The sequence below is a fragment of the Pistacia vera genome, unplaced genomic scaffold, assembly GCF_008641045.1.
Source record: "Pistacia vera cultivar Batoury unplaced genomic scaffold, PisVer_v2 Contig434, whole genome shotgun sequence".
Classification (NCBI taxonomy): domain Eukaryota; kingdom Viridiplantae; phylum Streptophyta; class Magnoliopsida; order Sapindales; family Anacardiaceae; genus Pistacia; species Pistacia vera.
In genome coordinates, this window is record NW_022196262.1 from 79948 (window position 1) to 106334 (window position 26387).

Below are 26387 nucleotides of genomic sequence, written 5' to 3' on the forward strand. Positions count from 1 at the left end.
TGGTTGCATACATTAAATTTGGTCTGGTCTGGTCGCTGTCAAATATAGCAGACACCCTATCAAGCTCCTATACAGACCTCATCAACCTTCTCACCATCCTCATCCTTTGACAACTTTGAGTTTGGAACCAAAGACAGATTTACTGGTTTGCAGTTTTCCATGCAGAATTTTTTCGAAACTTCACTTGCATATCTTTTTTTATTCACAAAGATCCCATCCACATGTTGATCAATCTCCATTCCAAGGAAGTAAGACATTCCACCCAAGTCAGTCATTTCAAACTCACTTTGCATGGATTTCTTGAATTCATCCACTTGAGCTTGATTGCTTCCAATTACTAGAAGATCATCCACATATAGTGAGATGATCATCAAATCATTATCAGCTTCTCTAAACAAGGTGTATTCATTTGGACTCCTAACAAAATCTAAATTCAGCAGGTGGTCATTAATCCTACTGTACCAGGCCATTGGAGCCTGTTTTAGGCCATACAAGGCCTTCCTCAGCAAATACACCTTTCCCTTTTCTCCTTGGATCACTTACCCTTCAGGTTGTTCAATGTAGATTTCCTCATTCAACTAGCCATTCAAGAAGGCAGATTTTACATCCATTTGGTACACTTTCCAGGAGAATTGAGCAACCACTGCAAGTAACAGCCTAATGGTGTCATGCTGTGCAACAGGAGCAAATGTCTCCAGGAAATCCATTCCATACTGCTGAGCAAATCCCTTAACTAAAAGCCTGACCTTATGCTTCAGAATTGACCCATGTGGATTCACCTTTTTTCTGAAAATCCACTTTACCTGGATAACTTTTCTATTTTCTGGTCTGTCCACCAGCTTTCAGGTTTGGTTTTTTTTCAATCATGGCCAACTCCTTCTTCATGGCACTCCTTCAAGATTCTGATTGTACAGCCTCTAAATAACTTGTAGGTTCTATTTGAGCTAAGTTGTACCTATCATACACATCAGCAAGTGTTCTGGTTCCCCTAACAGCAGCTTCTTCTTCTGATTCCTCCCCTGAATCTTCTTCAATTTGATCAGGTTGAACTTCACTCAGTTGAGGTTGTGTATCTACATCAGCTCTACCTTTTCACAGTTCCAGATTCCTCTTTCATCAACCTTAACATCCCTGGACACCACAACTTTTCTAGAGTCAGGAATATAAATTCTGTAGGCCTTGGATTGGCTGCTGTAGCCAATAAAAATTCCTATCACAGCCTTATCCTCCAGCTTAGTCCTCTTTGCAGGTGGCATTAGGACATAGCAAAGGCTTCCAAAAATCTTCAGTTCATCCACTGCTAGTTTGACTCCAGTCCAAGCTTCAAAAGGTGTTTGGTTTTTTAAGGCTTTGGTGGGAATCTTATTGAGTAGGTAGACACTTGTGTTTGCTGCTTCTACCCAAAATGGTTTGGGAAGATTTTTCTCAGCCATTAAGCATCTTGCCATTTCCATGACTGTCATGTTTCTCCTCTCACAAACTCCATTCTGTTGTGGAGTGTATAGGCTACTGTACTCATGTCTTATTCCAGCTTCAGTGCAGTTTTTCTCAAACTCTTGAGAAGTGTATTCAGTGCCATTATCACTTCTCAAGGTTTTGATAGATTTTTCTGTCAAATTCTCTACTGCAAGTTTGAATTTCCTAAATGTTCCAGCCACCCCATTTTTCTGTTTTAGGAAGTAAATCCACCCCATCCTAGATCAATCATCTATGAACAATACAAAATACTTGCTTCCATTGAGTGATAAGGTTTCCATGGGGCCACATACATCTGAGTGGACAAGCTGGAGTTTTTCAGAGGCTCTCCAAGCTTGGTTCACTGGGAATGGTTTCCTACTCATCTTGCCTAGTTGACACACTTTGCACACACCTCTTGGTTGCACAAGAATAGGCAGATTCTGGACTAGATTTTTGGACTGCATTTCAGCCAAATTTCTATAGTGTACATGGCCTAATCTTTTGTGCCACATTTCAGTTTCATCCTCTCTAACATTGCATGCTGTGTCTGGTGTAGCTTTCCACATTATTGGAAAGCTTTTTCCAACAATTTTCACTCTCAAAACCTCATTACCCTCATTGTCTTGAATAATGCAGGATTGTTTTTGAAAAAACAGTGCATAATTCCTTTCCAACATTTGCCCCACACTCAAAAGACTTTGACTTATATTAGGTGCATAAAGTATATTTGAGATTAGCTTTGTACCTTTTGGAGTTTGGATTGCAACATCTCCTTTGCCTCTTGCTTCCACACACTCTCCATTCCCAACCTTGATCTTTGACCGATGAGAGTAATCTATGTTCACAAAGCTACTCAAATCAGGTGTCATGTGATGTGTGCACCCACTGTCAATCAGCCATGTATCATCATTTGCTTGGATCAAGTTGGATGAGGCCATAAACAACTGCTCTATCTCCTGCATTGGCTGTTGTTCATTAGCAGTTTGAGCTTGCCATTGGGACTGATCTCCCTTGTCTCTGCATACTGTTTCAATATGCCCAAACTGTTCGCAGGCCCTACACTGTATACCAGGTCTGAACCAGCATTTGTGCTCTGCATGTCCCTTTCTTTTGCAATGAGAACAAGCTGGAAAATTTTGCATCCCCCAGCTTTGTTCCATTGGTTGTTGGACATTTCTTTTCCTCTTTTTTCCCCAGCAAACTTTCTATAATTCCCTTGCATAGGTTTGCCTTTGTAGGTTGCCAACATTGCCCCTTCATTCGCATCTTCAAGCCTTAGGAGCCTTCTTTGCCCTTGTGCCTGCAGAGCATGGACCAGCTCAGTCAATATGATCTGAGTTAGGTCCTTTGAGTCCTCCAAGGATGAAATCTTGGCTTCAAACCTTTCCGGCAAGCTCACCATTTCCTTCTCAACTATTCTGCTGTCTAACATCTCCACTCCAAGTAATCTGATTTTGTTGACAATGCTCATCAACCTGTCAACATATTCTTTCACTTTCTCAGCCTCCTGCATTCTTAAGGATTCAAACTCCCTTCTTAAATTCAGAACCTGCATGTTTCTTATCGTGCTACTTCCCATGAACTCTTCTCTCAACTTGTCCCATGATTCCTTGGCTGTTTCGCAAGCCATGATCCTTGTAAAAACAAGGTCTGTGACAGCTGAGCGGATATGGGAGAAGGCTCTTGGAGCCTTTGATGCTTCCTCTTCATGCATTCGAATTTGGTTGAGAGTGGGATTTGGTCCCAGCTGAGGAGGTTGTCTCTCTTCCTCTACATACTGATAGAGTCCTTGACCCCTCAGGTAAGCCTTCATTTTGACTAACCAAATATGGTAGTGTTCACTGTTGAACACAGGAGGTAGAAGGGAAGCTGTTGGAGTAGTCATTTGTTTGAAAGAAAACAAGTCTGATGCAAGGCAGTTTCCAGGAGAGCTGGATGTGTTGTTTGGAGAAGAAAATGTTCAGTTTTTTTGTTGGAATCAACGAGGCTCTGATACCATGTTAGTGTTTTGCACTGGAGATGACAAAGAAAAGAAAGAGAGCATAACAAAGACGAAGAAAAGTTGTCTAAATTCATGCATTCAAAATGAGCTTACACTTCAACTAATAAAGTTGATATTACACTATTACACCAACCATGCAGACATATAATAACATGATTAAATCTAAAGCTACTGACTTAATACCAACTAAACAACAACTATGCAGCACATCCCATATAATCTGGAGCACATATCTAGTATTACAAAATAAGCATAACTATGCAACATTACAAATGGACCCCCGACAGATTGCCTTCCAGATTTACTGCCAAAACACATTCAAAAACACCAGTTAAACTGCTGCATTTCCAGCCAAGTATCAACCTTCAACAGATATGATCTTTGGGAGTCCAGAATCATAGCTGTAGCAGAGACCTTCCTAGATGAAAAGTTTAGGGATACATCGATCTGTTTGCCAATTTGATATTTTCACTTCGTACTTTGTCTTGATATTCATAATAGCATCAACTAATATTTACACACAGATTAATTTTGGTAAGGATTAAATAAAAAACTATAGTGATTGATCGTAACCAAGAAGAGAAGAGAAAAGGAAAGAAAACATACCATCTTGTTCCTCTGTTACCAATTGTGAGAATTCTTTTAACCAGTATATCTCAAGGGCGTTTAAGATAGGCGGCAGGGTTGAATTCTCAGTTTTGTTGATTGAAATGTCAATTCTCGTTCCACTGAAGGGAAACAAGTTATATGCTGATCTTGTATAGAAGGAGAAGGGATGAAATTCCTAATACAAAACCTTTCCATTTGCAAAGATGTCAAATTCTCTAGTCTGGTTGTCTTGTAATTCTTCAATTTCAGCAATGTGCAGAAATAGATAATACAATCTAGTTTCATTGGCCTCCCAAAAAATTGTCAACGGATCGCTAGCATTCATAAGAGTGACGACAGTGCTCATGATTGAAGTTGGTATTTGGTCATCATCAAACTTGTTCTCAAGAAGATCAGTTTTCATTGTGCTTATTATTGTCCAAAAGGGAAAGTTGATTGGCAACCATATTCGATCGCAAACATCATCCTTGTACCTATATTTATTGAAACATAATTATATTCAGTAACCAATTAAGACCAACATATATAATTCAAGAGATGTAAAAATTACTAATCATTACCTGATTGTTCGGTTGGTTGTTGAACCAACATCAAACCTCCCATAGAGTACCAGTGATCCTGATATGGAAGGTGATCCATAACTAGAATTTATCAATGGCCTTACCTCTAATGCTGAAATGAAGGTGTTCCAAAACTCGTGTTTAGAAGACGAACACATATATAATTGTTCTGAGGGATATGGATGATATCCTTAGTAACGGTTGTAGAGGTGTCTTTGAATTCCACTGAACCTCATACATCGGATTCAAGAAATAGATTAAAACTTGGCAGGATACTTTGGCCATCATAATTTCCATACATGAATCTCACTCAGACAAAAAACTTAGAATGGTCATGACCTCCAGGTTTTAGGGTGTAACAATTTCTTGATCCTCCAGGGAAGCTTCTAACATTCAAGAACTGTTGTTCCAGGGTGTTACTCCTGTATTCCGATGATATGCTGTGGGTTTCACCAGTGTCTATAATGGCTGCATCCGAAATGTAATTTATGCCTGTTACCTTATCAGTGTAGGGTGAATTTTCTGGTATTCCACAACTATACTAATAAAACCTGAGAGACCGAGACAAATAAAGAGAAATTAGCAGAGGGACTCATTTTACATAATGAATAACTATGAGTAAAAAAGATGGAGTTCTTGAAACCTGTTTGATTTTGTGCATGAATCAGAACTGATGTTGTGGCTAATATGCCTGATGCGTGTTTCTTACAACATGCAAAACTGGCAAGTGCACTAGTCGCTCAAGTAATAAAGTGATGGGTAGGATATCGTTCCCACGAGGACTGTTAGCAAAGCACTAAGTTTCCTAACGTTATCAAGTTGAAGCAATCGAATTCTTTGGATTGGTGGGAGCAAATTGTAATGAAAAACAACAATGAAATTTAAATAAAGAATTAAATCTTAATTAAGAAAGCAAGATGAAACACAGAATATCAATTTAAGCAAAACGGGTAGGGTTTTGACTTCGTTTGGATTTTTGTGGGTTAAACCTAAAATTACACTATATTCACATTCATGCGCAATGGTTGTAAATCGAATTCACTAATGTGTTAAACATACCCTCTCGGGCTATGTTTTCCTATTCATCCTTATTAACATTCCGCACCCAACAAATTGAAGGTTAATAATTATGAATTCATTAAGCACAAGAATCCTAAATTGATTTCATTAATTCTTGAATCTATCTCTAGCATCCAATACTATAATGGTGATTACCCAAGAAGCCTAACATGAATTATTTCTCAATCTCATCATGTTCATCACATACAGCATTTAATTTCAGAGTAACACACAACCAAAGCTTATTCACATGGAAATAACACAATCAAATACTTAACCCATTTAAAATCCAAACTACAATCAAAACCCTAACCCATAAAAGATTAGTTCATAGCTAAATTAACACTACAAAAATGAAAAACAGAAATAAACAAGTTAAACATAATGAAACTGAGATGAAAGATAAGAAATCTCCCTAAAAGATGAATCTTCTAGTCAAAATCTGAATCTTCACCCTTAAAAATCCGAAAAACTCAAAGCTTTACTCTAAGAAAAGTGTAAAAACGGCTAAACCTAAAAAGCTAAAGATCCCCTTGGCAAAAGGTTAAGTTTTTCTTTTATACTTAGTCCAAAAACCCAGCCAAAAACACGCACAACACGAAACTGTGCGTTTACAAAACTGAATAAGTTGACTGTCGCCGCGGCGAAGAATGAAGAAATCCCAAATCATCTTTGGCTTACTTCGCCGCGGCGAAGACAATTTCTTCGCCGGGGCGAAGCTCCTTCAAAAGTTCTGAAATTTACAGAACTGCCACTCTGCTTGCTTCTTCGTTCGATTCTTCGATTCTCGGCTCTCTTCCTTGGGAACAAGCTTCATCGTGCTTTGTCCTGCTCTGGAACTCTCCTATCTTCTGTGATCCGCTAATTTCGGAGTCAAAACTATCCAATTTTGTCTTTATTTGCTCAAAAAGTCCATTTTAACCTGAAACACGAAAAGTAAAGAATTAAGCACCAATTCAGGTAAAAATGCACTAGAAAGTACCTGAAATCCGACAAAAAGATCAAATAAAAACTGTATAATTTACGGATTATCAATGTCAAGTAATGCAAAGATCAAATGCTTTAGAATCCCCAAAAACATTTTCGTTTCTTGGTTAGGATAAAACTGAATCAGTTTTCAGTGAGGAGATGAGTATATTATTTATCTTAAATGTTACTATAATTGGAAAATATTACGAAGCATCACTTGTAGAATCTTCAACTTCCAATTGTAATTTTAAATTAATTCGAGCATGTTAGATATTGACCTTAGCCTATAAATTTTAACTACAGCTGCACCAGGCAGAAAGTTCATTGCCGGCCTGATCTGATTGGAAAATCTTGAGAAAGACTTCAATGAGAAAAAGAATTGAATAGGCACGATTGCATCCGGATATCATCATATTATTTTTACTGAAATGTTCCTATCATGTGTTTTCATTATGATGTGCTTGCGAAATTTCAATTGCAAATATATTTGTAAAATAAATTAATGTGACTGAGTTAAACAATGACCTTAACCTAAAAGAAAGGAAAGTAAATTTCCTACATAATCTGTGAAGGAGACTCTTGAAAAAGACTTCATCAAGGTTTCTATAAAATGGGAAATTTAAGTATCAGATTTTTTTACTACCAAATAATATGTATATTTTAAAGTTGAGTACCTAATCTGATACCTCATCAACTACAAGTTGTAGGCAAAAGATCATTATTGATAATACTTGGAACAATAGTGGCTTAATAGAAAATTATTTTCTTGAGATTGTAACAAAATTTTTCCATATCTGAACTTGTTAAAGTAAACGGAAAATGTGATCAATTCTTAAAAGCCTGAACATTACAATAATTTTTTATTGTTATCTTCTGTTTATAAGATTGAATATTTCAAATTGAAATGTTTTTAAATAACATTGTCCAGCATCATTGTATGGTATTGTAGAGGTTGAAATTATTCACAAATAGTTCTTTATATTCTGTTCCTGCATAAGGCGACAAACCGACTCATGGAAGTTATAGAGTTAGAGACATCGATGTGATGCAGTTCAAGAAACCTCTTACTTTGGGCATGTCAAGGACAAAAAGCCAAACTTTTTGTGCAACACAATGTGCTCTTGACCTTTATGAGTCTTTTCAGCTTATTGTTGGGACGGAGAGTAAACAATTCTGTTAGGAGAATTGATCTATGCAAGCACACTTGCATTTCATCATTCAACCAATTTTTTGCATGTAGGAGTAACCAACCAACTCAGCAAAAGCAAGTTGTGTTGAGATTTTACCATTTCTGATAGTTTTTGTTAGGAATTGATCTACCCAAGGCAGCGGAAAAACTAAAATAAAGAATAAATTGATTCCTTTAAAACCTAAAATCAGAGTACAGATTATATAGTTATTGTGTTAAATAAAAAATGCTATTGAAAATATAAATAATTCACACAAGAATCACAGATCTTACGCACGTTTAGAGGCTCTTTAACTTTGTCTCTGATTTGGATTCGCTACCGATTCAAAATAGAATGGACCGAACGGTGATCTAGAAGGAGACAATCCAAAGAACCAAAGAGGGATTTGCTAGATCTTCTTTGGCTTCAAGTACCAAGGGTGACGTGAGAGAGTAAAAGGGAGAGAGGGCTGCCCTTTTTTTTTTTCAATGATTGAATAATAATGAATTATATATTATTTTCTCTCAACAAATATGCACTTATATAGTGCACGTGTGAAAACCCTAATCCTCTTAGGAATAGGATTGAGCTCCAACCCAAATTAGCCCTTGTGTCCAAACACTCTCAATTTGTATTTTATTTTAATTATTATTATTGTAATTAAAATCAATCAATATATTTATAAAATATATTAACATTTAATAATAATAACAATTTATTTAAATATATGCGTACATATATTTAAATATAATCTCACTTACTTGATTTAATATTAAATCCAGGCAACAATCTCAGCAAATCTAATTGCACTTTGAGATTACCAAAATACTTTTTTATCCCAAAAGACGAAATTATCCCTTGCACAAACTGATTATCAAATTATCTTCTGTGTGTGACCCGTAGACTCCTCATCATACTGGCAGTGAGTAATATCGCGATTAACACCAATTAATCGTCTCACTACACACAGACCAAGATTGACCCATAGCAAGGCACTATGGCCACTCGATAGATTTGGATTCAACGAAATAGTTACCTATCAACGATATGGTTTTTGTGCAATCAAATCCTTTCATCATCTGTTATCTCATCGAGACCGAGGTACAGAAATAGTGTCAACCTCGGTTACTCTCGATATGTTTTGTATTCAGTTACTAGACCAATGACCGAAATAATAAATTAGATTGAGCAGCAACTCAATCCCACTGTGGCCACAACTTTAGTGTCATTGTCATTTACTGAATTGCACAGCGAGATAACTTCTCCCGTACTTGGGAGTGATGAATCCTCTATTGAAACACCATAGTCTTAATACACTCCTTGATGCAGCCAATCACTACCATATTGACAACTCTAAATAGAACTGCATTGGGCTAGTGTCAAACTACACCAATTGGTGCACAAGATGCTCTAGTGATCTCAGGTCTAAGTATCACATGCACCACCATTCGTTAGTGGATTTGTTCTAGAGACACTAGGGTTACCATCTCTATGGAATCCTTTGTTGGGTCAGTCCAGTAAACTTGCCTACAGCAAACACCCATGTGTTGCACCAGGTTGTCGGCAAACAACCTTGACAAGTGAGATCAGTCACTGCCTTTCGACAAGGTCGTTCAACATTATGTTAGCCTTACCGTATTATCGGTGTCCTTCGTCAGAATAATACTAGGGCTACAGACATTTCTAGAACGACCACTATATGTGATCATGGGGTTCTCACTATCAAGATTTGAAACACTTGATACCCTCGTCACGGTTTTACCATCCTAAGGACATATATCAATACATACAATATGATTTATACTATAGAGAATAAAATGCCTTTTATTGATCAATAAGCATTATTACAAAGAGTCAATTCTACAATAATTGATTGGCTCTAGGGCACCTACTCTAATAGTTTTCAATTGCAATGGTTAGATTTCTTCTGATAACACAGGAGCAAAACCATCCAATGTAATTCTGAAATTTTTTTTTTCTCAAGAACTGGTTATTATGTAGCAAATTGGAGACTAATGGGTAAATTATGACTTGATTCTCTTATTGCACATGTAAATGTAATTTAATAATATCCTGAACGCAGAAGAGCTAATCGTGTAGCGTGTCTCTATAATTTTATATGTAACCTTAAACCGAACTGATAAGGTTGTGTATGAAACTTGTCTTCTGTCCATAGTTTTATATTTTTAAGTTTTTGAAGTGGTTAAATTTTGGAAAGATCAAGCTATATCTAAGAATCACTTGCACCAACATTTTAATCCACATGCATTATTCTAATTAATTTCCAAATCCGTAGCCATGTCAATACTTTCTTCATTTCTTTTCTACGCTATTAGCTGTATACTGATCTTACAATAGGTGATCAGGAAATGATTCCTTGACATACAGACAGAAAAAATACCAAGTCTAACACGCCAATTCAATTTTTTATCCAGAAAATGTACACTAACTTAAGTAGAAGCATAGCTGCTTTCCTTTTTAGTATTCATTGAGATACACAATAATTGATGAAGTTGAAGAAGTGTAAAACCAGACATGCGAAGACGTATATATAAACTGAAGGAACAAATAGGTTGTTAAGTTTTACTACCTTGCAAGGAGTGATAATCCAGTATGTAGATCTAAATTGACCATTCCAGTAGGATCTCTTGATTCGGTCACAGAGCTTCCTTCCTATGAGCCATCTCAATTGCTAAACATTCATTCAGTTCTGTCACTACCTGATTCATGGTTGGCGTTCTATTGGAAGATGAAGAAACACAAATCATAGCTATTTCTACAGCTTTCTAGGCAGAATTGACATCAAAATCTCCTTATATTCTTGGATCAACATTGTTTCTAATATCCACGTTCGCAACCATTAAAAGCACTCGTTTGCTTATATGAATCCCCTGGCTACTGTTTTCAGATTATCTCTAGCAAAACTACTCTAAAACTACGTACACATATCACTTTTTTTGGTTAACCTATTTGTTACAAGGTACTGCAGGACAAAAATTGATGACTCAGTCTAAGCAAATTTTGAATAGATTACGGAACAAATTTTCTCAAATGCAATAATTAAGCCTCAAAGGTTTATTGAATCTTTTTAATCACAAAAGGATATGTATAACATTAATAATCCGGTTCTACATATTCGGGGTCAAGAAATCCTGGGGTTCTAGCAATCTTTGTTGACACATGAGTTCCACCCTCATTTGGAAAACTTCTGGAGAGACCAAAATCAGCTATTTTCACTTGGAAATTTTCATTCAATAAGATATTTGCAGATTTCACATCTCTATGAACGATGGGTGGCTTGCAGCCACTATGGAGATACTCCAATCCTATTCAGAGCATAGACTTATTGATCATTTCAAATCATAGAAGAGAAACAAAAAATATAAACAAACTGAAAAACAAGATGTGAAATTCAGATCATATTCTTACTTACCTTTTGTAGCATCTATTGTTATTCGAAGTCTCCCTTCCCAACTCAAGATACCCGCTCGGTTTTCTGCATATCCATGACAAGTATAAGTCTTTAATCTGCAAAAAATTGCACTTGCAGATGTTTACATAGCAAAAAATAAATGGGGATACGCAAACCTAAGAGATGTGCTTCTAAGTTTCCATTAGCTATGAACTCATACATTAGCCCCAAGTTTGTGTCCTCATCATAGTATCCAACAAGAGCCATTAAGTTCGCGTGATGAACTCTCATAAGAAGTTCAACCTGTCAAGAAAAAAAATATATCCTCACATAAACATGAAACAGCATATAAATCCTGCACAAGTTAATTGCTTCATTTACATTATACCTCGGCTTGAAACTCCTTATATCCTTGAGCTGATGATGGAGAAAGCATCTTTACAGCTACTTGAGTTTCGTCTAAGTAACCATGGTAAATTGTTCCAAATCCTCCATTTCCAAGAACTCTCTCAAAGTTATTGGTAATCTTTACCACGTCAAGGAAACATAACCTTCTATCTGTTGAAGGTTGATGCTGTGCTGGAAGTATGGTTTGCTGAAATTGAAAGTTTGAATCTATTTTGCTGCTGTACAGGTGACGTGAATGGTGCTGTTTCTGAGTTTAGTAGTTTAAGCCTTATTGTAAACTTAAGCGTTAATTTTGAATTTGATGACTAAGCTAATTTTGTAAGGTGGTTGTTAGATGTGTGTGGATTAGCTGAGATTATGTAAAAGTTACTAACAGTGGTTGTAACAGTAAGCCAAAGCATGTTATATGCAGGTTTTTGTTGGTTAATGAATTTGTATTAGTTCTCTTCTGTTCTCTTTTTCTTTGATACATCCAGCATTAGCTTAGACACTAACATGGTATCAGAGCTACATCAACAAACCAGCAACTAACAAACTCACTCAAAAAAAACTTCCTGAATCACCATCAAACTTCAACCTTCCGCAAGAACAACACTTTCCAGAAAAACTCCAACCTGGTTTCGCATGGCAACTCAATCGGCTTCTCTCTCACCTCCAGTGTTCAATTGGGACCAGTATCACATTTGGGCTATTAGAATGAGAGCCTACCTAAGAGGGCAAGGGCTGTGGCTGTATGTGGAAGAGGAGAAACAGCAACCGCAGCTTGGTCCAAACCCAACTTTGAATCAAATGAGGATGTATGAGGAGGAGATGTCCAAAGCTCCAAGAGCTCTTTCTCACATACACTCTACAGTAACAGATCTTGTATTTACAAGGATAATGGTGTGTGAAACTACAAAAGAAGCTTGGGATAGATTGAGGGAGGAGTTCATGGGAAGTGATACAACCCGAAATATGCAAGTTATGAACCTGCGAAGAGAGTTCGAAATGCTAAGAATGCAGGAGGTAGAGAAGGTTAAAGAGTATGTAGATAGGCTTATGAGTGTAATGAACAAGATTAGATTGTTGGGAGTTGAGATGAGTGACAAGATGATAGTTGAGAAAGTGTTAGTCAGCCTACCGGAAAGATTTGAGTCCAAGATATCTTCCTTAGAAGATTCGAAGGACCTCTCCCAAATCAGTCTTACTAAATTGGTTCATGCACTGCAGGCCCAAGAACAAAGAAGGTTGATGACGCAAGAGGACTCCAATGAAGGTGCTATGATGGCTGCTCAAAAAGGATTGAATGTGAAGGGAAGAAATAGGAAATATGCTGGAGATAAGAGAGGAAAAGAGAGAACTGATGGACAGGGGGGAAAACCGAGTGGAGGAAGGAATTATCCACCATGTTCCCACTGCAAAAAGAAGGGACATCCAGACAGTAAGTGCTGGTTTAGACCTGGGATCCAATGCAGGAGGTGCAAACAGTTCGGGCACATTGAAAAAGTGTGCAAGAACAAAAGTGCACAGCAAGCACAAAGTGTAGAAGACCAGCAGCAGAGCAGTGAACCCGAGCAGCTGTTTGTAGCTTCATGCTACTCCATGCAGACCACCAGTGATGTTTGGCTAATAGAAAGTGGTTATACTAACCACATGCAGCAAAACTGGAGAATTTTGTTAGGACAGACAAAACATACAGCTCCAAGGTCAAGGTGGGAAATGGTGAGTATGTTGAGGCAAAAGCTATTGGAGATGTGACTGTCCAAACTCAAGCGGGTACCAAGATCATTTCAAGTGTTTTATTTGTTCCTGAAATTGCACAAAACCTGTTAAGTGTAGGTCAAATGTTAGAGAAAAACTACACCTTACATTTTCAAAATCATGCTTGTGTAATAATGGATTGTGAGGGAAATGAATTGATGAGTGTTAGGATGTTAGGAAAAAGCTTCCTGGTAGAGTGGAAAAAACCAGGAAACTTAGCACTAATTAGCAGGGTTGATGAGTCTAACTTGTGGCATAAAAGGTTTGGCCACTTTCATTACTTGGGAATCAAAGAACTTAAGGCAAGAGAAATGGTGCTGGAGCTACCTGAAATAGAAGAGAAAAAGTTCTTATGTATAGCCTGCCAACTTGGCAAACTTAGCAGGCCTTCATTTCCTTCGGATCAAGCCTGAAGAGCAAGTCATAAGTTGCAATTGATCCACACAGATGTGTGTGGTCCTATGAAGTCTGAATCTTTAAATGGCAGCGGGTACTTTGTACTCTTCATTGATGACTACTCAAGGGTGGCTTGGGTGTATTTTCTTAAGCAGAAAAATGAAGTGGCTGCTGTGTTTAAGAAATTCAAGTTGCTGGTGGAGAATGAAGCTGGAACCTTGATCAAAACCATAAGAAGTGACAACGGGACAGAGTACACCTCAAATGAATTCAGCAAAATTTGCAGTGAAGCTGGAATTCAGCAGCAGTTCACAGCACCATACACCCCTCAGCAGAATGGTGTTTGTGAAAGGAGAAACCAAACCATTATGGAAATGGCTAGGTGCATGATGGCTGGAAAAAATCTTCCTAAAGTGTTCTGGGCTAAAGCTGTTAATACAACAGTTTTTCTCCTAAATAGGTTGCCCACCAAGGCAGTCAAACATCAAACACCAATTGAGGCATGGAGTGGAATCAAACTAGCAGTGGGAAGCTTGAAAGTATTTGGAAGTATAGCCTATGTAATGATCCCAGCAAGCAAAAGATCCAAATTGGATGATAAGGCTAAAATTGGGATACTTGTAGGCTATAGCAGCAACTCTAAAGCATATAGAGTTTATATTCCTGAGTCTAGGAAGATTATAATCACAAGAGACATAAAGGTTGATGAAGGTGGAGTATGGAACTGGGAAGAAAAGAGAGTTGATGTGCAGGCTGAATCAAGACAAGAAGAGATAAATGAGAGGCTGATTCAGATGAGGAAGAAGAACATGCTGTTAGAGGGACAAGATCATTGGCTTATGTATATGAAAGGTGTAATACGGCAGTGGTGGAACCAAGATGTTGTCTTGAAGCTGCAAAATCTGAATTGCGGAGGGCTGCAATGCAGGAGAAACTCAGCATGATTGATAAAAATCAAACCTGGAAATTGGTACCAAGACCTGAAAAAAGGAAAGTAATTCAGGTGAAATGGATCTTCAAACTGAAAATAAATCCTAATGGCTCAATCTACAAGCATAAAGCAAGGCTAGTGGTGAAGGGCTTTGCACAGCAACCAGGTATTGATTTTTCAGAGATATTTGCCCTGGCAGCTAGGCAAGACACAATCAGGCTGCTGTTGGCACTTGCAGCTCAGTTTAATTGGAAAATTTTCTAGCTAGATGTTAAATCAGCATTCTTGAATGGGTGGATTTCAGAGGAGATTTTTGTGGAGCAACCAGAAGGGTACAAGGTTAAGAGATCATGTGTATTTGCTAAAGAAAGCCTTGTATGGCTTGAAGCAGGCTCTTAGAGCCTGGTACAGCCGAATAAATGACCATTTGTGCAGCCTTGGTTACTCTAAAAAAATATGCGGCAGGGCGCGTCGGGGTACGTGGCGTTGTTAGACCAGAGGTCGCCAAGTGCTGCCAGGCAGCTTTTAAGGCGGTTACTGGTTTCCAGCCGATATACCCTTAGTAGGATGATGCTGCTACAAAAACGTGAACCACAACGGGCTGGTGAGCCGCGGCCTCTTCTAGATTCTGAAAAGGAGGCCAGCTCCAGAAAACACCCGCTATTCAGCAGTCGTAAGTTGTCGTAACAGGAAATCCGGTGGAGTGAATAGCATAAAACGCCGCATCCAGGATCACAAAAATATTCAGGTATTAACAGACAACCGCGGCAGAGCCGAACTGAGTGTCTGTTAAGACGAGAAACTTCTGTGAAGGTGGAGGGCTTCCGGCCAGAGAAATCTTTAACAGAACTAATGCATTAAGAAATTTAGAGAGAGAGAGACATTTGTAGAAAGAAGTGTTTATTGCGTTTCCCTTGTGTTCTCTGCCTTCTGAGTGAAGGGGAGTCTCCTTATATAGGAGAAGGGAGGCTAACTACAAGCATTACAATCCATACACGTATTACATCGGGATTGCAAATATTACAACAAGTGGAAGGCCAAGATTTGGCCAGCATAAAAGCAAAATACAAGTGGCAAAAGATTAAAATAAACGGCTAGGATGTTGCCGACAGTCGGTGGAGACTACGTGTCTGCCTCTGGAGAGAGGATGACATCAACAGGATGACGTCATTCAGAGGATGAGGTGTCAGTCCTGTTTGGGTCTTCATTGTCTTCTGAGTCCATTGGGTCGTGAGTATATCCAAGAGTCTTCCACCAGAGTGGATCTGGAGAGTATGGGTTCTGGGAGTCTTGGATCATTCGGGCCTGGGCCTGGATGTAGGCTGGGCTGTTGAGAACAAGATCAAGATCTTCATCTCCTGTCTGAATTCCAGGGATGGTAACAGCATGATTCGTTTGTGGAGGTTGGTGGTTGATAAGCTGAGTGTATTGGAGGACTGGAACAGTATCCTTGACTTTGGGACGAACATTTGAAGAAGATCCTGCTTGAGAGTTTGCATGTTGATGAACAGCTGTAATCAAAGTTTGGCAGTAAGGGTGAGGTAATGTATCCCATGGTGGTTCTGAAGGATTATGGCGAGGCCAAAGCGATGGAGGGATATATTTGTTTAGGTGACACATATGAGTCTGAAAGAGTTTAAGCTCTGAAAGATGGAAGGACCAGTCTGTGTGGAGGGAGAAGGTGTGAAGACGATACTTCTTAATAGTGCCAATGTGAGTGAGGTCAGTGGTGACATAATGATCGCGTTGGAAGGTAAAGATTACATAGGCTGATTTCTCTGTAGTAAAAAGATGCTTCCAATAAGAGAGAGGGTGGAACCATTCGAGGAAAGTCTGAAACAGGAAGTCAGGGAATCCAGGGTTTGGTTGGTGAGGTTTGTATGACTGAAAATAGGAGATCATAGGTTGAAGGGGAAATTCAAAGGCTAAAATGTGTTTATATAGAAGACACCAAAGGAGATACAACAGAGGGGTGGTAAACATGTGTGGGTCTGATATGTGGAAAAGAGTGAGGAAAGGGTAATCTGGGTGATAGTGTAATCCACCAAGGGTTTGTAGACCAGTGGCGTGAATGGTTTGGATTTGGTACTGTGAGGTAAGATGGGGAAGGTGTTGGTCTATAGTGTTTTCTTCAAGTAAGGCCGGGATTTCGGGAGGCTGATCTGAAAAAGGGTTCATCATGCAAAGCACAGGAATAGGTTGGGTTTGATGGAAAGTGGGCTTGATTTGCTTGGGCCGGGATAGGAAATCTGCAAGGGTGTTATGTTTGCCTTTGATGTGCTTGACAGTAAACTGGTAGCGAGAAAACCATTGGGCCCAGCGAAGACGTTGGGCATCAGGAATTTCTTTCTGCTTGAACTCGAGCATTCGTGGAAAAGATGACATGTCCATTTCAATGAGAAAATGATGACCGATCAAGTGGTATTCAAATTTCTCGATACCACGTCTGACAGCGAGAATTTCCTTGTATGTGGAATGGTAGTGTTCTTCACTTGGTTTGAAGTGTCCACTTTTGTAACCACATACTTTGCGAACACCATTATTTTCTTCAAGGAGAATGGCGGACCAGTGGGAATCACTAGCATCGGTTTGAAGTATTCGTTGGCCAGTTGAGGGAATTTGTAGTGGGGGCAGCTGTTGGGCAATTTCTTTGAGTCGTTTTACTGAAGTGGTTTGGTCTGGACCCCAGGGAGGAGGATTCTTTCTGATCNTGTATAGGGGTCAAGTCTTCTGTGGTATGATGGGTAAGGAAATCCGTAATCGGATTTGATCCAGAAGAAGACATCATGAAGCTTGGTGGAGGAGGTCCTGGTGGTGCAGGAGAAGAGGGACCTGGTTGTTCTGTTTTTGGTGGTTTTGGCGGTGGAGATGGAGTATATGTGGGAGTTGGTGGAACCTGTGTTTGTTGAGTAGGTGGTGAGGTCCGAGGGGACCATGTTTGCTGTTGAGCTGATTGTCTGTTTCGGAAAACAGACATATTGGGTGAGCCTGTAGTGAACAAAGGTGTACTCTGTAACGGTTGAGTAACACGTGGTCTGGGGAAGACGGAATACTGGCCTTGAGAAGGTGGAGTCCATAAAGGACTAAGAGTCGAATCATAACGAGGCCGAACTGGCTGTTGTGATTGCTCAAGGGAATCAAGTTGGTTTTTAAGGAACTTGATCTCCTGTTCCTGCTGAGAGAAATCTTGTCGATTCCGAATAAGAGAGAGAATCTCATTATGAAGAGAATTGATATGGGCCCGCAACCTGGCAAGATTATCTTCTTGTGATTGTAAGCGGGTAGACAACTGAGATTCTATCCGCTGTAGGCAGGAATTCTGAGCAACAGCATTCTGAGATTGCCAGTTAAGAACTGATTCAGCCGGAGAAAGCTTAGTTGGCGCTCCAGAGGGGTCCACTGTAGTAGGATTCTTGATTTTCCATTGGTGGGAAGAATGATTAGTGGTAAATGGAGTGAGTGGTGGAAAATCCTCGGGTGCTGGAGCTGAAGCAGGAGTTGATGCTGGTGGACCTGAGCTGCTTGTATACATAGCACAAGGAGCAGCTTCAAAAGTCTGTAAGGGTTGACGCTGTTCAGCAGGGATGCACTTAAGAGCCTTACGATAGTAAGGATTAAGTTCCATATCATCATCGATATCCCATCCACTTGGTTTGGTGGGATATGGTGTAGGTGGAGGAGCACCATAGGAGACAAGATAATCATACTTGCCTGAGGGTTGGCCAAGTGGGCCAACATGTGGATCACCATTATCATGTCGACTTTTAAAAGTCTTACACGAGGAACGAGGCTTTTTCTTCTTTGGGCGACGAGAATGATTCTCATCATAGATGGAAACATTCCACCCTCCAGGGCCTTGGTTTAATCTTGATGAAACCCATCCTCCAAATGAGAATGAAAATCTGAGATTATACTTGGCTGAAACTGAGCTGATAAGCCCATGCCACCTACTTGGAGTCTTAGAAGCTGTTGTAGCCCGATCATGGGCATACTTAAGCAATGGTGGAATGCCCTTGGCCCGTATCGCCAACAACAGGTCGTTGATATCAAACTTTGAACTTTGGTTTTCTCTTAAAGAATTTGTTGGAGAAACCCAAAACCGAGTTGACCAACTTCGGTGAATTCTTCAAGCTTAAGTTGTTGCTCTTGATCCTAAGGATCTGCAACTTCACTTTAAAAGAGCATCTCTTCGCTTTATAAATTGGTGGTCTGGATGACCCCAATCTAGCAGGCCTATAAGCTCATTCCTGATCTCTTTCTCAAGAGCACAACGGATCCTTGACACATGGGCTTACACTAGCTTCTATTACTTTGGTCATCTTGGCCAATTAGTTGACAAGCCCTTCAAGGCCTTGCAACAAATGGAATTTATCAATCAGTTCCATCAGACTGGTCAACGCATTGAAATCATGCCAACGTCCTGATCTTCTTCTTAAGTGCTCTCACAAGGACACTTCCTGTCATTGTCCTACAAAAAAGAAGAAACACTCCGTCGTTAAGCAGAATAAGCAATATTTGGGTGCAAAAGATAGAAACCCTTCCGCAAGAAAGGGTCCAAATTAAACCAAGGCCCTGAAGAGGGTGGAATGTACGGGGTCGGTTGACCATAAAAAGGGGTGTATGGTGGCCTGCGGTATCCTTGGGTCAGTGGATCTTCCACTATAGGGTCAGTAGGAGCCAGGAGTCGAGGTGTGTGAGCTTGTTCATGAAGATGACTGGAGACTCTGATTCGGTGGATGAGGTTTCATCAGATTCTTCAGAGGAACTAGATTCGTCCAGGGTGGCATACTGGATAGGAAGATTCTGTATATGGGTCGTTGACCATAAAAAGGGGTGTATGGTGGCTCTGTGGTATCCATTGGGTCAGGTGGATCTTCCACTATAGGTTCAGTAGGAGCCGGAGGTGGCCTAGGAGTGTGAGCTTGGTTCATGAAGATAACTGGAGAATCTGATTCGGTGGATGAGGTTTCATCAGATTCTTCAGAGGAACTAGATTCGTCCAGGGTGGCATACTGGATAGGAAGATTCTGTATAGGGGTCAAGTCTTCTGTGGTATGATGGGTAAGGAAATCCGTAATCGGATTTGAACCAGAAGAAGACATCATGAAGCTTGGTGGAGGAGGTCCTGGTGGTGCAGGAGAAGAGGGACCTGGTTGTTCTGGTTTTGGTGGTTTTGGCGGTGGAGATGGAGTATATGTGGGAGTTGGTGGAACTTGTGTTTGCTGAGTAGGTGGTGAGGTCCGTGGGGACCATGTTTGCTGGCTAGCCGGCTGTCTGTTTCGGAAAACAGACATATTGGGTGAGCCTGTAGTGAACAAAGGTGTACTCTGTAATGGTTGAGTAACTCGTGGTCTGGGGAAGACGGAATACTGGCCTTGAGAAGGTGGAGTCCATAAAGGACTGAGAGTTGAATCATAACGAGGCCGAACTGGCTGTTGGGATTGCTCAAGAGAATCAAGTTGGTTTTTGAGGAACTTGATCTCCTGTTCCTGCTGAGAGAAATCTTGGCGGTGCTGAATAAGAGAGAGAATCTCATTATGAAGAGAGTTGATATGGGCTCGTAATTTGGCGAGATTATCCTCTTGAGACTGTAAACGGGTAGACAGTTGAGATTCAATCCGCTGTAGGCAGGAATTCTGAGCAACAGCATTCTGGGACTGCCAGTTAAGAACTGATTCAGTAGGAGAAAGCTTGGTTGGAGCTCCAGTGGGGTCCACTGTAGTAGGATTCTTGATTTTCCATTGGTGGGAAAAATTATTAGTTGTAAATGGAGTGAGTGGTGGAAAATCTTCGGGTGCTGGAGCTGAAGCTGATACTGATGGACCAGAGCTGCTTGTATACATGGCACAAGGAGCAGCTTCAAAAGTCTGTATTGGTTGACGCTGTTCAGCAGGGATGCACTTAAGAGCCTTACGATAGTAAGGATTAAGGTCCGTATCATCATCATCATTATCCCATCCACTTGGTTTGGTGGGATATGGTGTAGGTGGAGGAGCACTATAGGAGACAAGATAATCATACTTGCCTGAGGGTTGGCCAAGTGGGCCAACATGTGGATCACCATTATCATATCGACTTTTAAAAGTCTTACACGAGGAACGAGGCTTTTTCTTCTTTGGGCGACGTGAATGATTCTCATCATAGATGGAATCATAGAAACAATCATCACAGTCGCAAAGATCCCAGTATTTGTGACCAGTAGAAGGATCAGAGAAGGCATAAACAGGAGCACCTTCTGAATTAAAATAATTGATAGGAACGCCAACAGTAGGATCATGGTGCTGTGATGGTGAGACATCCAGAGGAGTCATGGCAAAGGATGTAGAGAAACACGGAGGTGTATCTGTCGATGGTGTTTCCCGTTCATAACGAGTTTCGACGGTGCCATCTGGAAGTGTCTGGAAAGTGCAAGTGGTAGTCTGCACTGGCTGATTAGTCTTAGCAGTTGGATGCAGCTTTTCATAAGCTGTAAGCCATCGTTCAGGCATGAGAGTCAACAATTCGGGCTGAGGTATTTGTCGTGGTACATAGGTGCAACTAGCAGCACAGTTGCTGTCCACTTTAAGGAACAAAGCCTTATCCAGAAGATCAGGGTGACGAGGTGGTACCAAGTCAAAAGCATGATTCTGGACCCTTTAGACCATCTGATAGTGGAGAGTGGCCATATAGCCACCAGCTTGGGGAATTTGTCCTGCAACCTGTATTTGGACTTTCAAAAAATCAGGGAGTGCCTGATCATTCAAAAGCATGTTTAAGTTCGGGTAGAAGGTTGCCATTACAGTGCCAGCATTGAGAGTTGTTTCCATGCTGCCTATGCAGGCGCTGATGTAGGACGGGAACCGAGTATCCAGTAGAGCAATACGGGCGGTAGTGGGAAGACCTTTACGTCCGTGGAAGGTAAGAGCCAACCGGATTGCTCCAAAATGGATGTGCGTGAACTCCTCTCGAAGCCACTGAGAGATAAGCTCAGCGGGAAGAGTCAATGAGAGTCAATGGGAAAAACTGCTCAGCATGTGACGTGGGAATACCATGCTGGTTAAACTTAGAACTGTGAACATACTCCTTGGTTTGATACCTGGGAGGCTTGACGATAGTTTTTATACGGGTAGCTACGGGTGGGGATGGTTTTTTGTACGGAGAGGGTATGAGAAGATTATCCAACGGAGTGGAATCACCTTCTGGGATGTATGATAGTTCATACAACGACTCTACTTTATGTTTATAGTCGGTATGTATAAGAGAAGATGAAGAATCAGCTGAAGAAGGACGAGGACTATTTAGGGAAGAAGAAGATGAAGTGCGAGATAAAGCAGGTTTTGGAAGGATATTCATGGCAGATGATAATGCACTAGTCTGAAAATCTTTCTCTGGCATAGAAAGCGACATATAAGAACGAATCACAGAGCATTAAGTATACTGGACCATATTAATCTGTGGCGTGGGCACAGAACAGTATCACACTGTAACGTTTCCAATTTACATAAACAGTGTTATTCTAATGAAGGAAAATTCTCCAGGTAGTCTGGTGCGGCACCATGGCCATCTTAAATACCAGCCGCCTTGGACACACAGTCCTTGTGACAAGAACTTTCCAACATCAAATAAACCATTTAAGTAACAGGAAAGCAGTATGATAACTGTACCTACAATTATTCATAGGTTTGATGGCATTTGGCTCTGATACCAAATATGCGGCAGGCGCGTCGGGGTACGTGGCGTTGTTAGACCAGAGGTCGCCAAGTGCTGCCAGGCAGCTTTTAAGGCGGTTACTGGTTTCCAGCCGATATACCCTTAGTAGGATGATGCTGCTACAAAAACGTGAACCACAACGGGCTGGTGAGCCGCGGCCTCTTCTAGATTCTGAAAAGGAGGCCAGCTCCAGAAAACACCCGCTATTCAGCAGTTGTAAGTTGTCGTAACAGGAAATCCGGTGGAGTGAATAGCATAAAACGCCGCATCCAGGATCACAAAAATATTCAGGTATTAACAGACAACCGCGGCAGAGCCGAACTGAGTGTCTGTTAAGACGAGAAACTTCTGTGAAGGCGGAGGGCTTCTGGCCAGAGAAATCTTTAACAGAACTAATGCATTAAGAAATTTAGAGAGAGAGAGACATTTGTAGAAAGAAGTGTTTATTATTGCGTTTCCCTTGTGTTCTCTGCCTTCTGAGAGAAGGGGAGTCTCCTTATATAGGAGAAGGGAATCATTACAAACCACACACGTAATACATTGGGATTACAAATATTACAACAAGTGGAAGGCCAGGATGTGGCCAGCATAAAAGCAAAATACAAGTGGCAAAAGATTAAAATAAACGGCTAGGATGTTGCCGACAGTCGGTGGAGGCTACGTGTCTTCATCTGGAGAGAAGGTGAGATCAGCAGGCTGACGTCATTCAGAGGATGAGGTGTCCGTCCTGTTTGGGTCTTCATTGTCTTCAAAGTCCATTGGGTCGTGAGTGTATCCAAGAGTCTTCCACCAGAGTGGATCTGGAGAGTATGGGTTCTGAGAGTCTTGGGTCATGCGGGCTTGGGCCTGTATGTAGGCGGGGCTGTTAAGAACAAGATCAAGATCTTCATCTCCAGTCTGTATTCCAGGGATGGTAACAGCATGGTTTGGGTCGTATTCCAAAGGGTAAAGTGTTTGCGGAGGTTGGTGGTTGATAAGCTGAGTGTATTGGAGGACTGGAACAGTGTCCTTGACTTTTGGACGAACACTTGAAGAAGATCCTGCTTGAGAGTCTGCATGTTGATGAACAGCTGTGATCAAAGTTTGGCAGTAAGCGTGAGGTAGTGTATCCCAAGGTGGTTCTGAAGGATTATGGCGAGGCCAAAGGGATGGTGGAATATATTTATTTATGTGACACATATGGGTCTGAAATTGTTTCAGTTCTGTCAGATGGAAGGACCAGTCTGTGTGGAGGGAAAAAGGATAGAGACGATACTTTTTAAGAGTACCAATATGGGTGAGGTCAGTGGTGACGTAATGGTCTCTTTGGAAAGTAAAGATCACATGGGCTGTGGGAAAATGTGGGGTGGTGCAGAGGGATTTTTCTGTATTGAAAAGGTGTTTCCAATAAGAAAGAGGGTGAAACCATTCGAGGAAAGTCTGAAACAGGAACTCAGAAAATCCAGGGGTAGGTTGGTGAGGTGTATAAGACTGAAAATAGGAGACCATAGTTTGAAGGGGAAATTCAAAAGCAAAAATGTGTTTATATAGGAGGCACCAAAGGAGATACAACAGAGGGGTGGTAAACATATGTGGGTCTGATATTTGGAAAAGAGTGAGGAAAGGGTAATCTGGGTGATAGTGTAATCCACCAAGGGTTTGTAAGCCTGTGGCATGAATTGTTTGGATTTGGTACTGTGAGGTAAGATGGGGAAGATGTTGGTCTATAGTGTTTTCTTCAAGTAAGGCTGGGATTTCGGGTGGTTGATCCGAAAAAGGATTCATCATGCATAACACAGGAATAGGTTGGGTTTTATTTTGTGGGCTGAGGTTTAATGTGGGCTTAACGATCTTGGGCCGAGAGAGGAAATCTGCAAGGGTGTTATGTTTGCCTTTGATGTGCTTGACAGTAAACTGGTAGCGAGAAAACCATTGGGCCCAGCGAAGGCGTTGGGCATCTGGAATTTCCTTTTGCTTGAACTCGAGCATTCGTGGAAAAGATGACATGTCCATTTCAACGAGAAAATGATGACCAATCAAGTGGTATTCAAATTTCTCGATACCACGTCTGACAGCGAGAATCTCCTTGTATGTGGAATGGTAGTGTTCTTCACTAGGTTTGAAGTGTCCACTTTTGTAACCACACACTTTGCGAACACCATGAATTTCTTCAAGGAGAATGGCGGACCAATGAGAATCACTAGCATCTGTCTGAAGTATTCGTTGGCCAGTTGAGGGAATCTGTAGTGGGGGCAGTTGTTGGGCAATTTCTTTGAGTCGTTTAACTGAAGTGGTTTGGTCTGGACCCCAGGGAGGAGGATTCTTTCGGATCATTAATTGGAGGGGTCTGACTAAAGGGGAAAGTTTCTTGATAAATGGAGCCATGTAAGTGACAATGCCAAGAAACTGTTGGGTTTCGTTGAAAGTGAGATGTGAGTCTGGGAATTTCAGTAATTCTTTGCCAATATGGGGTTGGAGTTGATATTGGCCGTCTTCAATATGCATGCCAAGGAAGTCAATGGAAGTTGTCTGGAGAACCATCTTTTTCTTGGAAAGCATGACACCATATTTCTTGAGAATGGTGTAGAACTGGTGCAGCAGGGACATATGGCTTGAGTGGTCAGGGGAATAAAGCAAAATATCATCAATGTAGATGAGAGCTTGCTTTAAAATGGGTTGAAAAATGCGGATCATGGCTTTCTGAAATATTGAGGGAGCTGTTTTGAGACCAAAGGGGAGAACGGTCCACTGGTAGTGGAGATTGGGTATGCAGAAGCCAGTCTTTTCTCTTTCAGTGGGATGGAGGCCAAGTTGCCAAAAACCAGCTTTAAGATCAAACTTGGAAAAGACATGAGCATTGGTTAAATAGCTGAATAAAAAATTCTGTCGAGGCAGAGGAAACTTGATATCAGCTAAGAACCAATTTAAGGGTTTATAATTGATGACAAGGCGGAGTTTTCCGCGAACTTGTTCTGCTCGTTTATTGACATAGAAGGCTTGGCAAGCCCATGAGGATTGGGTTGGTTCAATGAGGCCTTCTTTCTCTAGTTGAGCCAATTCTTCTTGGGCAAGAGCAAGGTGTTCAGGAGTCATTCCCGGGTGAGTGGCTTTAGTAGGATTGATGTCTTCATTCTTTTTGAAAGGAAGACTAACAAAGAAATCAGGGTTTAGCCACAATGGGTTGGAACACTTAGTTAAGAAATCTGAATGTGACTCAGCAGCACAGTCAGAAATAAGTTGGGCCTTAATGTCAATGCTTGCGGCCGAGGTAATGGGTAAGGTGGTGAAGTAATTCTTGGGTTGTTTGTAGGGTTGGAAATAGGATTTGTGTTTCAGGCCTTGAGGGGTAAAACTGAATTTGGCTTTGAGCAATTGGGTAAGAAGATCCCATCCAATAACCATATCTTTCTTCGGATGGTGGGAGCCAAGACATTGATGGGTCAAGATAAGGTTAGGGAAAAATTGGATGAGGATGGGTTTACTGATAAGGTTGGTGGAAAAATGTTCACCATTGGCTGCAGTGAACCATTTGATATGTGGAGACCAATAGTCTTCAGGGAGCACATCTGGATTGAGAATGGTTGACGTGGCGCCAGTGTCAAATAAGGCCATCACTTTGATTGGATGGTCATATTTGGAAGTGAGGTAGAGGGTGAGTTCTACCATAGGAACATGTACGGATAAATTCATGGGAAAATATCCGAATTGGAAAGAACTGTCGCTGGAGTAATCACTGGATGAGGAATCATCAGGAGTGGGGAAAAGATCAACTGCAAAAATAGTAGCTGAGGTTGGTTCCTCTGTTTCTGAGTAGAGGGACTCAAGATCATGTTGATCTAGTGTGAGGTCAGTTGCTATCAACTGATGGGCAAGCTTCTGCTTCTTGGGACAATTTTTAGCAAAATGACCGGGCTGCTTACAGAAGTAACAGCGTTGGGCCTTAGGGGATCCAGAGTTCTTTTTCTGGAAATAAGTGCGCCGCTTCTTGTTTTTTAAGCGAAATTTG

At 40.8% G+C, this 26387-nt stretch overlaps 3 protein-coding genes across 3 annotated transcripts in view; 1 reads left to right on the forward strand and 2 right to left on the reverse strand.

Annotated features, from left to right (window-relative positions):
• LOC116143916 (receptor-like protein kinase At3g21340) overlaps positions 1–12272 on the reverse strand; it is a 36176-nt gene extending 23904 nt beyond the window's left edge. Inside the window, exons 1-6 of the mRNA XM_031429362.1 lie at positions 12224–12272; positions 11681–11817; positions 11409–11541; positions 11260–11322; positions 10959–11152; positions 9715–9719 (exon numbers count right to left, since the gene is read on the reverse strand). Of these exons, the coding sequence (XP_031285222.1) occupies positions 9715–9719; positions 10959–11152; positions 11260–11322; positions 11409–11541; positions 11681–11817; positions 12224–12272 (581 nt within the window). The remainder of the gene's footprint in view (positions 1–9714; positions 9720–10958; positions 11153–11259; positions 11323–11408; positions 11542–11680; positions 11818–12223) is intronic.
• LOC116143917 lies at positions 12271–13383 on the forward strand. Its single transcript, XM_031429363.1, has one exon. It carries the CDS (start codon positions 12271–12273, stop codon positions 13381–13383), a length of 1113 nt encoding a protein of 370 aa, XP_031285223.1.
• Positions 13384–17291: 3908 nt separating this feature from the next.
• LOC116143918 lies at positions 17292–22099 on the reverse strand. Its single transcript, XM_031429364.1, has 4 exons — positions 21827–22099; positions 21445–21666; positions 19503–21339; positions 17292–18679 (listed from the first exon to the last, which is right to left on the reverse strand). The coding sequence occupies exons 1-4, from the start codon at positions 22097–22099 to the stop codon at positions 17292–17294; spliced, it is 3720 nt and encodes a 1239-aa protein (XP_031285224.1).
• Positions 22100–26387: the final 4288 nt, after the last annotated feature.

What these genes read in the sequence shown, in the direction of transcription:
- LOC116143917 (XM_031429363.1), top strand. Translation starts at nt 12,271, where the DNA reads ATGGCAACTCAATCGGCTTCTCTCTCACCTCCAGTGTTCAATTGGGAC.